Source organism: Sander lucioperca, chromosome 1, assembly GCF_008315115.2.
Source record: "Sander lucioperca isolate FBNREF2018 chromosome 1, SLUC_FBN_1.2, whole genome shotgun sequence".
Classification (NCBI taxonomy): domain Eukaryota; kingdom Metazoa; phylum Chordata; class Actinopteri; order Perciformes; family Percidae; genus Sander; species Sander lucioperca.
The window spans coordinates 49,880,816-49,897,558 of NC_050173.1; the positions used below are offsets into that span (position 1 = coordinate 49,880,816).

Below are 16,743 nucleotides of genomic sequence, written 5' to 3' on the forward strand. Positions count from 1 at the left end.
GGAGTATAATAGGGGCTCTTTAAGATCTAAAAAGTTTGGTTAGTTTATGTCTGCGAAACATTGCCTGATTAATTACAAGTTTAACAGATCATTTAAATAGCGCAGGACCGAAGGAGGGTGCTTTTCTGAAAATGTAATTTGAGCGCGGGGCCCCTGCAGTGAAGTGTTTGAGTGATGGTAAGCTTCTTTCTGTAGAGCTGAGGAGCTAGACTCAGGAGGCTTCACGCCCTCTCCAGGGAAATGCTACTTTCTGAATCACCTGCAGCCTAAACATGATTGTGGAGTTGCTCCGGAGTTGTTTTTGAAGATCGGGGTACAAACAAGCAATTACACAAATATGCACATAGATATACACGTTCACGTAGACGCATACACGCGCGCACCAATTCACATGCACAGCTGCACGCACATTGAGTGAGTCCTCCGGTATGAAAAAGCCAGATGATGCATGGCTGCTAATTATCAGGCTCTGTATGAAAATCGACTGGGTTCAGTATGAGAGGGAAAAGCTCTCAGAGCACTTGGTTACTTCATTTGTATTTTCTTGCTTTAATTGGACAACATGATTGTGTCACTTTGTAAAATGGAGATCCCACCGTTTATCCCGTGTCTGCATAGATAAATCAATGGCTGTTTTTATTCTAATTGCTGTCTCATACGTAATTATCAGTGTTCTTGGCGCCATCACTGCTATTTTCATTATCATAGTTACCACTGTTATTACCGATGCTATCGTCATTATCTTTGTTATTTTCATCACCACCAGCACTTTTATCAGTAACATTATTTTCATGTCATCGTCGGGGGCCATCATCAGCAATATTAGTCCCCGTTATCATAGAGTCACTATTGTTATTATCGATATTACCATACTTTACACCAACTTCATCAGCAGCCAGCCAATGAGAGGAGTCATATTGGAACTTATAATGTCTGATGAAGATAATGTGTTATCTCTTGGCCAGGAACTCTGTTAAGACAAAGAAAAATTATTACAGAAAGTCAGATGGTCAGCTAGGGCAGGATCCCATCTCATTACGTCAAAAAAGAAGAACGAAAAGTAGTGAGTTCTAATTTCAGTTGACTGACCTTTTTATGGGGTTAATTATTTATTTCATCGAAGCACAGCAGTGGAATAAACTTTGTGGCAATTTGATGCAAGTCAATTAAGAAGCGAGATAGATGAAAAGCTATCCTGGGGGAAATTATTAAGCTTTTATTTTTAGAGTGGGGTGGATGATGTGGTTTTGCTGGGCTTGGTCCAACAATAGTGTTAAATGTTCTCTAAAACAATCACATTCCTCTGTTAGACAGGCAGGTTTGATATTGTTGAGGTCAGGCTCTATGGATTTTATAAGGCTTTCCTGTAATAAGAAATTAACTCTGCACTAGAGCGCTGGGCACAATAATGAAGGGAGGGGAATGGAGGGGGCGTTAGCAAACACACAGAGTGAAGAAGAAGAGGAAACCTGGTTAAATATTAGGCTTTACTATTATTGTGGGTCATGTTTTTATGGTCTACTACACACTACTACACACCAAACTGAATGGTCTCTTCTTATTAAGGAAGCTATACATTCTGTTGTTGCAGCTTCCACACTTTAGGGACTGTACAAAAAGTATTGCGGTAGGCAGGGGACCTGAATTTTATATTTTATTTCATTAAAAAGCAAGGCCCTTTGCAGCATTGTTTTTTCCCGTCTTCACTTTGACATAGAAAAAAACTGAAAACTGCACCTAAATACCTCGAGAGAAAAAAAAAATTTAAGGCAAATATAGCAAAATGGTGAAAATACAGCCACCCTCGCTGCTAAAAAAAAACCCCATTTATTACCGCTACCAAATAATTGAACAGGTTACTGATTTTGATCCCACGTGGCTAAAGAACCTTCATTACCAGTAGCACACACAAAATCTGTCCTTTGTTATGTAACTATTTGATTTTTTTTTTTTTAAATAAAATAAACATACATGTGAAGAAGATGAAATAAAATATGAGAAAAAGTTTGACTCTAACTTTACTCTTCCAAAAAATGTCAGAATACCAGCAAAAAAGTACATAACGTTCCCCCTTTTCTGTCTGACCTTCCCCTCTAATCATTTTCACACGGTCCCTTATTGTCCATGAATACTAAGAATTAATTTCTCACTGTAGCTTCTTCAATTTTCTCTGCCTAATTAGAAGAACACTGTGTTCAGGTATAGCGCTGAACATCTGGGAGGCACATCCAGATTGAAAGTAGAACATTTTAATGACGAGCGTGATGAGCGTTCATAAAGACGATTAATTTTTCATCCAGTTTTATACCTGCTTGTTAATATCCCTTCTCAAAAGAACTGCACCATCATGACGGCTAACGTATTACACACACCATTACTGTGTGTGTGTGTGTGTGTGTGTGTGTGTGTGTGTGTGTGTGTGTGTGTGTGTGTGTGTGTGCGTGTGTGTGTGTCATTTATTTTTCCTATACTATCCTCTCATTAGTCATTAGTATGACTTGGCTTTAAATGCCTAAATTGTCATAAATACTTAATGTCTGTGCTATTTTAGGTCCATCTCACCAACAGTAATGCATTTTTAATACCTGGCCCAAATACCTGTTACCTGTTACATTTACCCAGTAAATCCCTCCTGATTTCCCTTCAGCTGGCTATAAAACACCTTCACTCATATCTGGCTTATGTAACCAAAAGCTGATTCTAGGAAAATATCTCATAAGCGACTTTCCAAATAGGTCTTTTCTGGAGGGCTAAGTCCCAGAAGAACCCCAGGGCAGAGGATGTTCTACACTGTCACGACTGTCATCTAGAGCTGTAATGGGCCCCTCCTCTGGCCTCTATCTACTCTCCACAGAGTTGCTTTTTGAACTCCTGGCTAGCTCGCCAAATATTGCACGGCCCCTGCCCTACATGGCCAGGCCTATTTAGGTTACATCATGGTTACATTTAACACAACATCACAGCTTGCGTGTTTGATGTGAGGAAGAGTAAGAGAGGAAGAGGGAGTGAGCAAGTGTTTCTCTGCCATTTGTACGTTTGTGTGAGAAGAGAGGAATTGAGTCAGTTTGTTGATCTTTGGGAGCGGAGACCCAAAGCTGCCATAGCTAAGCCTTCTAAAGCACCATCTGGCAGCCCAGGCCCCCGTGTCACCCAACTCACCAAGATTACGTTCTCCCCTGGCCCTCTATCCTTGTCCTTTCTCCTCCCCTCCTGTGCACTTTACACTCTTTGCCCTTTTCCCTCGCCAGCAAAATTAGCAAAGGGAAGTTGTGGTGACCGTATCCACAGAGCTGTTATAACTCAGGTTTTCTAAAAAGACTCAATTAATAATGAACTGGAAGGCATTCGAGACATAAGAGCCAGAAATAATTTGGATTTATTATTTTGGTTTCAAAACAATTGTGAGCCTTTTGGGTTGAAAAGCATTTCAGCTCCTTCTCACTGTGGGAATATTTGGAATGCACGGAGATTTTTGTGAGTCTGACTCAAGTAAAGCTATTTCTAGAAATGCATGCATCCACAGATTAATTACATCCAATAAAAATGTACAACTGAAAACAGTTCAGTTTAACCCTCATGTTCCTTGGGTCAAATTTGACCATTATTCAAAACTTCTATATATATAAATATGGGTTTCTTTTAACCAAACATAACATAGATGGTTCCATACAACATTCTTAAATAAATGAATTTTGGGTGTTTTATTTAATTTAATAGAATCCATTTTCTTCCCAGACCACAGATGTGATTATTTGCTGCCATTAAAAATAATGAAATGGTCAAAACAGTATCCTGACTAAATCTGTTGAAGTATGTGATAATCCATCAACAAACGTTTCTGATTTTAATTAGTCAAAATAATTTATAACTTAGTGCTTCTTTAACTCAAAAATTAGGTATAATTTCCCATACATGAGGTTCATTGACCATGAATTCCAAACATAAGTGTAAAACTAGTGGAATGAAGTTGGCTAGAAGGTGTAACACAGAATTGGGTGATAAGTTATGTTTTAAGCTTTACAGCGTGCACGATCGACGGGAAGACAACACAAGGGTTAAACATGTTTTACTCCATTACAATTACTGGGACATGGACTTTGAAAGACGTGGGCATTTATCAGGCAGGGGAAACGAAAGAGACTATTGAGTGGCATTATGGGAAATGTAGGATCCAGCATTTTCTGAGCTTCACCTATTTGGACTAAAAGAAATATTTTTCCACTGTGGTATAGTTACTTTTACGTACATAAAGGCTCTGAGTACATCTTAACCAGTGCCAGTGGCATTTAGAGCAAGCATTAGCCTGTGTATTAAAGTTCCCATATTATGCTCATTTTCAGATTCATACTTGTATTTTGGGTTTCTACTAGTATATGCTTTAAAGTAAAAACACATTATTTTTGTCATACTGTCTGTCTTTACCTGTATTCCCCCTCTGTCTGAAACGCTCCGTTTTAGCACCTGTCTCATTAAGCCTACCTCCCAATAAAGTCCAGTCTGCTCTGATTGGCCAGCGTTTCCGGGTCTTCCGGGTCTTCCGGGTCTTCCGTATCTGCGCTCTCTGCGTCTCTGCACTATCATTGCAGCCGGAGAATGACTATAACGGCACCTTCTACCTATATATATATATAGTATAGTTCTGACATCACAACCGTACCAAAGTCCTGACAGCTCGTTTAAAGGCACAGATTATGAATACGGACAGTCTGCATTTCTCTGTGGATTGAGCGTTTTGATATTTTCATAGTACTTATATAGCACCTCAGCCTGCTTTATAATAATTAAAGACATGGAAATCTCACTTACTTACTTTACAATATGGGACCTTTAAGAAAGAGTTAGCACTACTGTTCATTTGTTTGGATTCCGTGACAGACCTGAGGCTGACAGGTGCACGCTGTGATGTGTCAGAGAATTTGTGAGCGTTGTAGAAATCAAAACTTTGCTTTGGCAGACATGTTCACAGTGGCTTTACAATTTCTGACTAACACAGTCCGAGTCAAGTCTAAAGTCAACAAAGTAATGTTCAAGACAAGTCTCTGAAGTTGAATTAATGCCTCAAGCGCAAGTTTCCAACTTGAGTGCCCACCTCTGGGAATGCACTGAATTTTTTTTTTTTAGAAAAAGATTAAAAAGTACATTTTTTTGTAACAAATGCTAAAAACATCTACCTGCAGTGTCTGTAAGCAAGGGATTTCTGGCTGGACTCAAAGGACTCCCAGTTACTGATGAATCAGATAGACTGCTAAAAACTGAAGCACCACTTTAAAGCTCCCGGTGCATTACAATGACACACATTGCAGTAGTGCTCTAAAAATGTTCTGTCAGTTTTCCCTAAGCATGTAATTTTTAAATCTCAGAGGTGATTCAGACAAAAATAACTTCCATTTTCCACATCCATTAGTTTAGACTAAACAGCACCTCCAGGTGATGACACAAATACATTTCCTGTCATTTAACCAGGTCCCATATGAAGTCAGCTTCAGCACACTCTGATTAGCTATAGCTGTTAACATCGTTTGATGCAGTGTGGGGGTGACAAGCAGGTTGTGGTTCTGTATAGTACAACGCCACATTATATATTTCTCGGGAGAAAATCAGCTATTATGACACATCCAAGAAAATTCACAAACTACAACTTTCAGCTCTTGTTTTTCAACAGAAACATGTTAAACATACTAAAAATATATATCTAATTGTACGTGTGAGTGTGAAATGTGCATCATCGCAGATGGCCCAGAGCTATAAACAACAATGGAGGGACAACATTTAGTTAGACCCCCCTGCATTTTTCTGTGAAATCATGAAATATAAATATGTGATGTGAGTAATGGCTTGTCATCAGTAAGGACGAGATAATTTCATTGTGTCAGCATGTTGAAAACGGAGACAAATATTTTATTACATGCTTTGGAGATGTGACAAAGACAATTCAGCCATGGTGGAAGATCAAGAACCAGCAATGTGTTTTTGGAAGATGAAGAACATTTGACATCATTTTGGAAATACTACTGTCAAATATGCAGATATATACACACAGACACAAGCAGAAGAAACGTCATAACTGCTACTTTAACATTGTGCAAAATGCCATTTCAACTGGACAGATGGCATCATGGAAATATTACTGTGGAAATGTAGACCTATTTACAGAACTGTTCCTGTCCTGCCATAGCATTCCTACAACACTGTGACAATATACATCTTGTAAATGTGTATTTGCAACAACTGAGAACCATAAAACCTGATGTGCTACAGTACGTGGGATGTCAAGGAACATTGTCGGATATGACACATGCATTGGCTTACATGGCTGTGCAAAAGACAACAATAATTTAGTGTTAAGAGATCAAAGCAATATGATTTTTAACATTGCCTAAAATGTCACTGCATGTGCACAGATTTAATGTTATGGAAATGGTTACGATAACACGTTCCAGAACTGTTTCCCTGCAATATTTGGAAAAGATGTTACCTCAATTTTAGATATAATGGTAGCTAAAGTGCAGACTCCAGTAACATGCAGGTGTTTATGCTGGCAATAGAACTAAAACCAGATTATTTAATTCTTTACTTTTCACAGTTTTCATCTGGCAAGAATCATAAAATGTGTCTGGTGCAATACTTAAACTTGAATTGGGAAGACTGTGGTAATCTCCCAGGTGGGTTACATTTCTAGATACTAAATTATTGCTGACATTTTGGCAGCAAATAGAGTTGTGGGCAAATACTGTCTGTCAACCTGATTCTGGACTCCTTTCTTCCTTACAACGGGTTTGAGACTAATGTTACATTCATTGTCAATACAGGCGGACAGAGTTGGTCTTTTGGGACGAGGGATTTGCCGTGCTTGTAGAATGGTGCTGCAACCATATGGCATGAGCTGTCCCCCTAAACACTGATAACTAATTTCCCAGGATGCTTGATGTACACTCATGAAAACATACACACGTGGAAATAAACACAAACCAGCTGCATCTGCAGTAATATACATGAAACAAATGTATATGCAGGCACATTTAAGTTGGCAAAACTTGAATTAGTCTGTGCTCGCTTTTAGAAGACATTCTGAAAAGAGAGAGAAAGCAGCAGGGAGGAAGAGACAGGGCGAGGCAGAGTTATAGGGAAAGGGAATGATAAATGATGGATTGAGAGAGCTCTAGCTAGACCCTGAGGTTACCAGTGTGAGGGAGTTACAGCTGGCTAGCTCATTCCGTCGAGCTACAGATCTCATAATAAACATCACATGGGTAGTTTGGGCTGGCGGCTGCAGATTAAGCCAGAGCTGTTAGCTCTTTAAAGACTGCTCAATGCTGCAGCCAGCCAGCAACCTATTTATAGGGTGACTGGAAGTGTATCAAAGCAGGTAGGAAGGGAAGGCACTGGACAGGCACAGTTTCCAAGCTGATTTATGTCCCTCAATCAGTGTAATAACAATAAACTGTCAACTAACACGCCACTTTTATTTGTAATTTATGGTACTGCGCTCCTAATAAAGCTATGTTTATTTCTCCCCTGTCCCTCCCCCCGCCTCCTCCTCTGCTTCTTTCTGTCTCTCTGCGCAGAGCTGCCCAGCAGCCCAGGTGGTCAGTTCACATTTCGCCCACTGCCCCCGCCTCCCCCTCCGCCCCACGCCTGCACTTGTGCCCGCCCGGCGCCCTACACTCAAGTCAGCCTGCAGAGGAAGACCATGCCGACGCGATGCCAGGCCAGTCAGGGCAGCCAGGGGGCAGACACAGGCTCGAGCACAGACCAGGCACAGCTTCACAACAGCTGGGTGCTCAACAGCAACATTCCCCTAGAGACCAGGTAAGAGAATGCAACAAATGGAACAGTTCCTTGAAGGTTATTTTTCATGGTGTTTTTGTTTATTTATTTATTTTTTAACAAATGAAAAAGAGTTAAGATGATTTAAATAATTTGGGACAAATGGAGGGCTTCGTTCCAAAAGGCTTTCAGTCCAAAACGGTAGATATGTCATTTTGCAACCAAACCCTTTAAATGAAAATATCTTCAAGGCAAACCGCCCTACTTCAACATAATGCCACTTGATTAAAGGCATTGCTTTAATCTCACAAATGAGGCTCATTAGATTAAAGGAAATTATGTCGTCAGGAGTGTGTGTTGGCACACTTTCAGAATTTTCTTCGAGAACTCAGAGTAGAATGATCAAGAATGAATGAATGTTGGACTAAATAATTTGTTAGGATGGACATGTTTTGCAAGTGTAGAGAGCAGTAAGTGGAACACCAAGCAAGCCTCTGGGGTATTATTACAGGACTTTGCACACCATCAAAGTCATAACGAATCTCAGGTTTTTTGGATTCTTTTCATTTTCTAACCCCCCACTGCAGACGGATTCACCAGGAGACCATTATCTGACTTTATGCAACGTAAAATAAAAGTGTAAGTCAGTTACTAGTAGAAATGCTCTTTCCAGGAACACATTATGATTCCACTTCCAGTTGTAGTACCCAAGACATTTTTTCCGAAATGCTTGGAGACGAGGCCGCTGGAATTTCATCCCACCAAGCAGAATTAAGCATGTGCTTGCTGCATAAGTAATAATTGATCAGAGAATTATTTAGTATATCTTCATTTGTGAGGCTGCTTTCGAAAAGAAGCAGCAAGGTGCAAAGAATATGTTTGCATGTATAATGAAAGCTCGGTGCGGCAGCTGAATTCTGGTATTATGAGTGAGGATGAGATTGGCAGGCTGCCACACCAGAAGAAGAAGGGTTTAATAAGTTATGCATTATGCCATAATTAGATCTTACCTCATTTAAAGGAAGGGAAGAATAAAATTAGATTCAGTGACAATTTAAATTAATCATTGGCCAGACATGACTATCAATGTAAAAGACTTGTCAGAAGTGCATTGTAATTACAGCACGTATCTGTGTGTGCTTCCTTTAACTGAAAATCCACCATAAATGAAATTCACGCTTTTTTTGTGTTTCAAATCGTTATATTTGCCAAACATAAAGAAGTCTCTCTCAAAGAGAGATGTGATTATAAAACACAATTTTCGCAGTGCCTCAGTATATTGGATGGTGCCTTTTTCTTTTAGTAATACATTTTTGCATGTGGGACTTTATAATCAAATAAGCTTCATTTGATAGTGTGCTATTAGTTCTGAACCATAAAATGTAATCATATTCATAGTCAATAGAATAGTGTCCCTTCATAACATAATTCAGATATTATTGGCTCTTTTCTAGCTAGCTTTTGGCGGTAGGGAAGACAGAAAAAATGACTTCATGTCTTCAATACTTAACTGTTTTGGGTTGGATTTAATATTCAAGCACCCTCCTCTCTCTCCTCTGTCACAGTCTCAGATACACTTCTAATCTAATGATTTCATATTTTTGCTCTGCCCCTGATGCTGCTGCTGCTATCAGCTCAATCTCAGGTGTGAGATTAAAGATTTATCAAGTATTTACAAACTTGACATGGGTGTTCAGGCCAATGGAATTATAAGTGACGCTATGACCTTAAAGCTATTTGTATCACATATCTTGTTGTCAAGTGCACTTTCATTTTCCTTGAAGCGTATTTGATGAATCTGTATTGAAATGTATTGACTTTGCGTCAGCAGAGATTAAGATTGTTTGAAGTGTGCATAGATTTCCTTTTCAGCTGCATATCCGTTATGTTTCTGGAGAGGTCGGCTTGTGTAAGTAGAAGGATGCAGATATGGATGTTCAATATATCTGACTGGGTCTCACACTGGGTGTGTTAAGAGGCATAACAAATGTTGCGACTGTAATAAATTGACTGGTTCCCTGCTTTCTCTACTTCCTCTTATCGCTAAGAAGTGAGACTTCTTGAATCTCACACTGTAGTGTAGCTACACACCGAAATCAACTTTTATACACACACACATGCACAGTATTTCTACATGTACCTGCACGGCGTACACACAGGCCTCCACCCACCCACACACAGTCATTCGCACATATCCAGGTAGAGACAGCCCTTGGGCCGTAGACTTCAACCTCCTGGAGAGAGGGAACTCTCATTTTCTTCCTGTCTCCGGGGAAATCTGCCCTGTGATATGAATTCAGAGCTTCCTGGGCGTCGCCCCTGGATATTGTCTGAGAAGATCAAAGGCAGGCAGCCAGGAAGAACAGTGAAGCATTTTTTAAAAGCACTGCACAAGAAGAATCCAGAGAGAAGAGATCCACACGTGTTGACAAATGCAATATCTTCAGCTGGATTCTGATGCCTTTCGCTCTGATCCACCTTCAGAAGAGCAATAAAAGCACCACGGTGGACTCGACCTGTGTCCTGGCCTCAAAAATGTGAAAATGCTCACCCGTATATGACATCTTATTGTGTATGCTTGGCTGAGTTGAGCTATGTTTCTCAGTGTGTGTGCACGTGCATGTGTGTGTGTTTGTTCTAAGTTTATCTCTGGCCTTTCCGCGTTGAACTACCGTTGACCCTTGGTGTGTGGTTGCTCCATGTGCAGCCTCCTGTGTCTCCCATCTGACTCACGGCTTTCAGCAGACGCTGGGTGGGTGGAGAGAGGAGGGGAGGCATTGAAGGATGGATGTCACCTGTCTCTCATGGTAAACTCAGCCATAGGGCCACATTATAGACAGGCAGAAAGAGAGAATCACAGAAAGAAAAGGATGGCCGGTAAAATGAAAAAAAAGAGAGAGAATTTAAGTAAATAAGGAAATGAAAATATACATCTTGCCCCAAATCCATTATCCATTAGTGAGTCCTAAAAGAAAAAAAGTATTAAATGACAGAATTTAAAAAAAGGCTGTCAAAGCTGTGCTGAGATGTTTTTAATGCACCAAAACGGTCCCCTTTTCCCTTTTTTGTTCTGTTTTCATTTTATTTTACTCAAACTGAGATTATTTTCCCTCTTTTTGTTTTTTAAAGTATTGCTCTAATACATGTTTTACCTCATGTAAAGCACCTTAAATTGCCTCTATGTTTGAAAAAGCTCTATAATAACTTTGCCTCGCCATGGCTTGTGATAATGTCACCAGTTTCCTATGCAAATCATCATGTTTCAAAAATGTCTTGTAATTTGCATGACACATTTTGCTATGATCTGCTTTATCCATGCATCATGATGCTGAATCTCATTTCTACAACATTCTTGAAACTCTCAGCCCGAAAACTCTCAGCCTCTCAGAATTTTGCTCTTGCTTTTTAAGTAAAATCCATCTTCAAGGCTGAACATGAGACTAAATGACACGAGAAGATGGATGTGTTTTTGCCGTGTATGAGGGCAAATGGACGAGGTACGGAGCGGATGCAGTCTGGTGTCCAGCGACGGTGTCAGTCTGCTGTCTGGCCCTCCTTTAATGGCCTGTCCTCTGAGTGCCCTTCAGAGACTACAGTCCTAACAGCAGCCTGTGACCTCACACCTCTCGCTGCACAGATAGAATAACACTCTGGCAAGCTGCATGTCTGCCACGACATATCACACTCACAGCCAGTATTAACCCACAGAGAGCACACAGTAACCTGAGGCAATCATTGCTTGTCTAAAAATTACAGAAGCTCCAGGATATATATTTTTTATAGAAAATACACATGCACTGCAGAAAGAAAAAACAAAATGAGTCATACCTGTTTTTTTTATTGCCTCTGGTGTTTTCTCCAATATAGGCTATTCTTTGTTCCCCAACAGTAGCAGTCTTTGTTCATTTTTTGATGGAAGTCAATATGGCCAGAACAAGCTGGAACTGCTTATAATTGCCTGCCCAGATCCACTTTTCCAAATTGCATAATTTCCTAACCCCCATATTTCTGCTTCCTCATCTGACACCCTCCAACCCTCGTCCTCCATTATCCAAACACAATATAGATGAAATGCTACCTAGATTAATTGCCCTTCAGCTTACTTTCCTATCATCATCTGCCATCTAACCCACTCTTTTTCATAATGAAAGTGAACTTCATTCTCGTTTAACTAATACAGCCGTCTAACTTAAGTAGTCGCTTTGATGAGTCAAAAAACAGAATAGGTAAGTCATTGATCCTTGGCTGCCACAGCGTTTTTCATTCTCTTTCATATCAGTGCTGCTCTGTATTACAGCAGCAGCTCAAGATGTTACAGCAGAGAGGCACAAATGTGGGCTTCTTCTCCGATGAGGGACTTGGACTGGATAAGAGCTGATTATTTTATATTCTGTATCTTATACATTATCTATAGTGTGCTGTGGGTATGTTACATAGCAGTTTGTTGGAAGATTGTTTTCTATTGTTTGACCGGTTATTGGGCACTAACTGTGAATAATGTCCGTGTTTTACATTTGTCACATATATTGCTCACCTCGACAAAGAATTTATGGTGGAACATAATATAAATTGCAAGTGGAGTCGTAGCACTTAGGGATTTTCCTTAGGCTACTTTTCGTCCTTGATTTGAGCTTTCTGGATTAATCTTTGATGATGCATTACTTGCAAGTTTAAGAGACCACTTAAATTAAAAGCACACAAATGCAGCCAAACGTGGGATATTAAGGACTTAAATGAATTATGTAGTTCTAGCCTTTTTCCAACAGGTGAGGTTCAAGAGGACTGTCCTGTGTGTCATATTTGAGTCCTGAGCCAGCCAGTATGTGTCATTTAGAATATAGCAGGAAAGGGGTCTCCTCTAAAATCTCCCACCTTGGGGGCTCTGTTAAATGAGTTTCAGTCAGGCGTACTTCAGAGTGAGGCTGAATTCCACTGAGTGGAGATTATTATTAATAGAATCAGAAAAAGATATTAGATACCTAAGAAAAGATGATGTCCGTGCTGTGCTAAGCTAATTGGTGAAGGATTGAACCACTGTCCTAGATTGTTTCCAAATTCACACTATAAGCTACTTAAAAAGACAAAAACAGTGGTCCCAGAGGTGGCAGGTAGTTTGTGGGACACAAAGCGGAGTGGCTTCCAGCAATGACTTGTCCTTTCTCTCAACCCCTCCTTAAATTAGTGATTGTCCAATCATAGCTTAGCCACCGTAAGCTTAGGATTCCTCCACATGCCAAAGTGGTATGCACAGGGCTAAAGAAAGAGTGATACTCTGATACTCTGCTTATTAAAGAGTAGTGTCTTTTTTCCAGTGTAAGGAATAAATTAAACAGTCTTTATCTGCTTAATTGTCAGCTGCAATCATTAGCATCTTTAGCTTATTACCCACAGTAGTAACAGTGATACTCCCAAGGCCAAGGAGCACATTATTCATTAACTGCATTAGTTTGTGTAGTTACAGGTTAAGTTTTAAAAATAGCTCTGTTCACGCCTTGCACATCCACTGTGTAGTATTTCAGAGTTTAGGGTAACATTAGCTGCTCTGTCCTGTCCTTTATTGAATTTGGGGAAGTTTACACTCCAAAAAGCCCAGCCAACACCCCCAGATAGCGCTACACTTGTCAAATACATCATCATCTGAGCCTTTTCTCTTGCATGTATGCCAAACACCCAGGGAACAGGGGAAAAGAAACAAAATAAAAATCTTTATAATCTTTATACATTTTTCCTTATATATAAGACACTAGCTATACAAGAGAAATGCTAACTCTTTATTTCCATGTCTTCTACATGGTCGATTGATTTGCCCAGGACATATAGCTTTAGCCTCAGTCTTTTAGCACAATATAATGTATGTAGCCATCAAGTTCATGTTTAAGATTCTCCGTTTAAGAAAAGGGGTCAGCTGTAAACAGTCTGCCGGAGACTCCTGGAGCTAACGTTAGCTTAATTAGCCAGCTAGCAACAGCTGATAAAAACAGCCAGCGACAGTTGTCATTTCAAACAACAAAATCAACGGTTGATGACAGGTGTAGCAACAGTAACTGGGGGTGGAGCCAGGGATACAGTGGTTTGGGGCATACCCCCTTCCGAAAAACAAATTGATTTCCCTGATCTAAATAGTGCATTTTAAGACTTTTGGAGAGCAAAGATTGGATAACAATAGCTTTAAACCATGTCAGTGGGCAGTAGGGCTGTGTATTGGCAAGATTCTGGCGATACGATGTGTATCACGATACATATATATATATATATTGCAATATATTTCGATACTGTGCATAAGGCGATATATTGGGATTTTTAAAAATTATAATTTTAGAAAAAATAATATTTAAAAAGACATGATGTGCATAAAAGTCAAAGAAGTTTAGGTAAACAATTCAGTACAGAGAAAATCAAAGTTTGGGATTGTGGTTCACAGGTTCTTAGTGAGCTAATGTTTATATGCTAAAGTAATACAAAAAATACATTGTTAGCTTCTAGTGAAAAGTCAGGCACTGCTAGGCACTGTTAGGCAAGGACACTAGTGGTGCGTCTCAGCCTAGCCATCTATCGGAAGGGGGTTTAAACACAACATAAATGTGAACCACTGTCTTATCATGAATATTTTTGCACATAAACTAAAAAGTATTATAAATAATAATATATATATATATATATATATATATATATATATATATATAATATTTTATTTTTTATTTTTTATATAATAATAATATAAATAAAATAGTATTGCTAAATAAAATATTGTGATACTCAACTGTATACATTTTTTCTTACACCCCTAGTGGGCAGTAGCATTAATGATCTGCCAAGCAGTAATACTTACATGACCATGAATCTGGTTAAATGTTGCAATGATCCACACTACAATCTGGAAATACAGAAGAGGCTAAATCAATCACGAAGCATCTGTACATGAATGTTGACAATGTTTAATTAAAGTGTTGAATTCAAGGGAAATTCACACTTCAGCCTCCTTTTCTGTGTGCTTTCCAGAACCTGCTCCCTCTCTCTATCTTATCCTCTAGTCTCTCTGCCTTGAACTTTACAATCTTTCTCTTTATTTCTCTCTTTGTCCTCGACTCTTTGTTCTCTGTCACCCTCTGTAGTCACAGCCTGTCCCTTTCTGTTCACTTGTCTCTCCATCCTGCCAAAAACAATTTTGTAAAATGATATACACTTTCTTTATTTCATCTTTGTGTTTGAGTTTGCATCATTTTGGATTTGAATTATAGAAATGTGTATTAAACATAAACGTCAAGTTCCTCAAGTTGTTGACATAATCAAAGAACCAGTGTCTTGAGTAGTTTAACGACAACATCTTCCACTTCACCACACACACACACACACACACACACACACACACACACACACACACACACACACACACACACACACACACACACACTCACACACACATACACACACACAAAATGCAATGACGGTGATCAGATGAGCAAGTTGGTAATCTTGGTAATGTACAATATCATTGCTGAAGTAAAGTTATTTTGGGGCCATTATTCCTAGGGCTGTGTATCATTCAAAAATATGTGATACCGGTACCGATACCAATAACGTGACTTCGATGCCAGTTCCTGAACGATAACAATTTTATAAAATCCATTATAACAAAAAGAAATTACAACATTACACATTACAGCACAAATCTTTTTTTTAATTTCCTACTATGTGAGCCCCTTCTCTATGCTTAACATTGTTTTTTTTTTTGCCTGCCTCTACGAAATATAACATTAGACAGCCAATCACCAGTATTATTAGATCTTATTAGAAGCATGCTGCATGCTTATTGGCTCACTAACGCTGATGAGATTTACTCCTTAGGTATTGAAAGTTGGTATTGAATGACGAGGCATTTTTCGATACTCGATACTATAGAGGCAATTCGGTCTGTGCCTAAAAAGTATTGAATTCAATACCCAGCCCTTATTATTCCACATTTTTAATTATTATTTATAAGTTTATCTCTGGCCTTTCCACGTTAAACTACCGTTGACCCTTAGGTGTGTGGTTGCTCCATGTGCAGCCTCCTGTGTCTCCCATCTGACTCACGGCTTTCAGCAGACGCTGGGTGGGTGGAGAGAGGAGGGGAGGCATTGAAGGATGGATGTCACCTGTCTCTCATGGTAAACTCAGCCATAGGGCCACATTATAGACAGGCAGAAAGAGAATCACAGAAAGAAAAGGATGGCCGGTAAAATGAAAAAAAAGAGAGAGAATTTAAGTAAATAAGGAAATGAAAATATACATCTTGCCCCAAATCCATTATCCATTAGTGAGTCCTAAAAGAAAAAAAGTATTAAATGACAGAATTTAAAAAAAGGCTGTCAAAGCTGTGCTGAGATGTTTTTAATGCACCAAAACGGTCCCCTTTTCCCTTTTTTGTTCTGTTTTCATTTTATTTTACTCAAACTGAGTTTATTTTCCCTCTTTTTGTTTTTTAAAGTATTGCTCTAATACATGTTTTACCTCATGTAAAGCACCTTAAATTGCCTCTATGTTTGAAAAAGCTCTATAATAACTTTGCCTCGCCATGGCTTGTGATAATGTCACCAGTTTCCTATGCAAATCATCATGTTTCAAAAATGTCTTGTAATTTGCATGACACATTTTGCTATGATCTGCTTTATCCATGCATCATGATGCTGAGTCTCATTTCTACAACATTCTTGAAACTCTCAGCCCGAAAACTCTCAGCCTCTCAGAATTTTGCTCTTGCTTTTTAAGTAAAATCCATCTTCAAGGCTGAATATGAGACTAAATGACACGAGAAGATGGATGTGTTTTTGCCGTGTATGAGGGCAAATGGACGAGGTACGGAGCGGATGCAGTCTGGTGTCCAGCGACGGTGTCAATCTACCCAGCCCTTATTATTCCACATTTTTAATTATTATTTACACCTCAGAAAAGGTCCGGACCATGGTGACCTCAGTTGTGGTACTTAGGACTTTTGAC

General features: G+C 39.3%; 1 protein-coding gene across 1 annotated transcript in view; it reads left to right on the plus strand.

Annotated features, from left to right (window-relative positions):
* Nucleotides 1-16,743, plus strand: part of tenm1 (teneurin transmembrane protein 1) — a 189,658-nt gene that overhangs the window by 46,546 nt on the left and 126,369 nt on the right. The window contains exon 4 of the mRNA XM_031280063.2: nt 7,566-7,809. Within this exon, the coding sequence (XP_031135923.1) occupies nt 7,566-7,809 (244 nt within the window). The remainder of the gene's footprint in view (nt 1-7,565; nt 7,810-16,743) is intronic.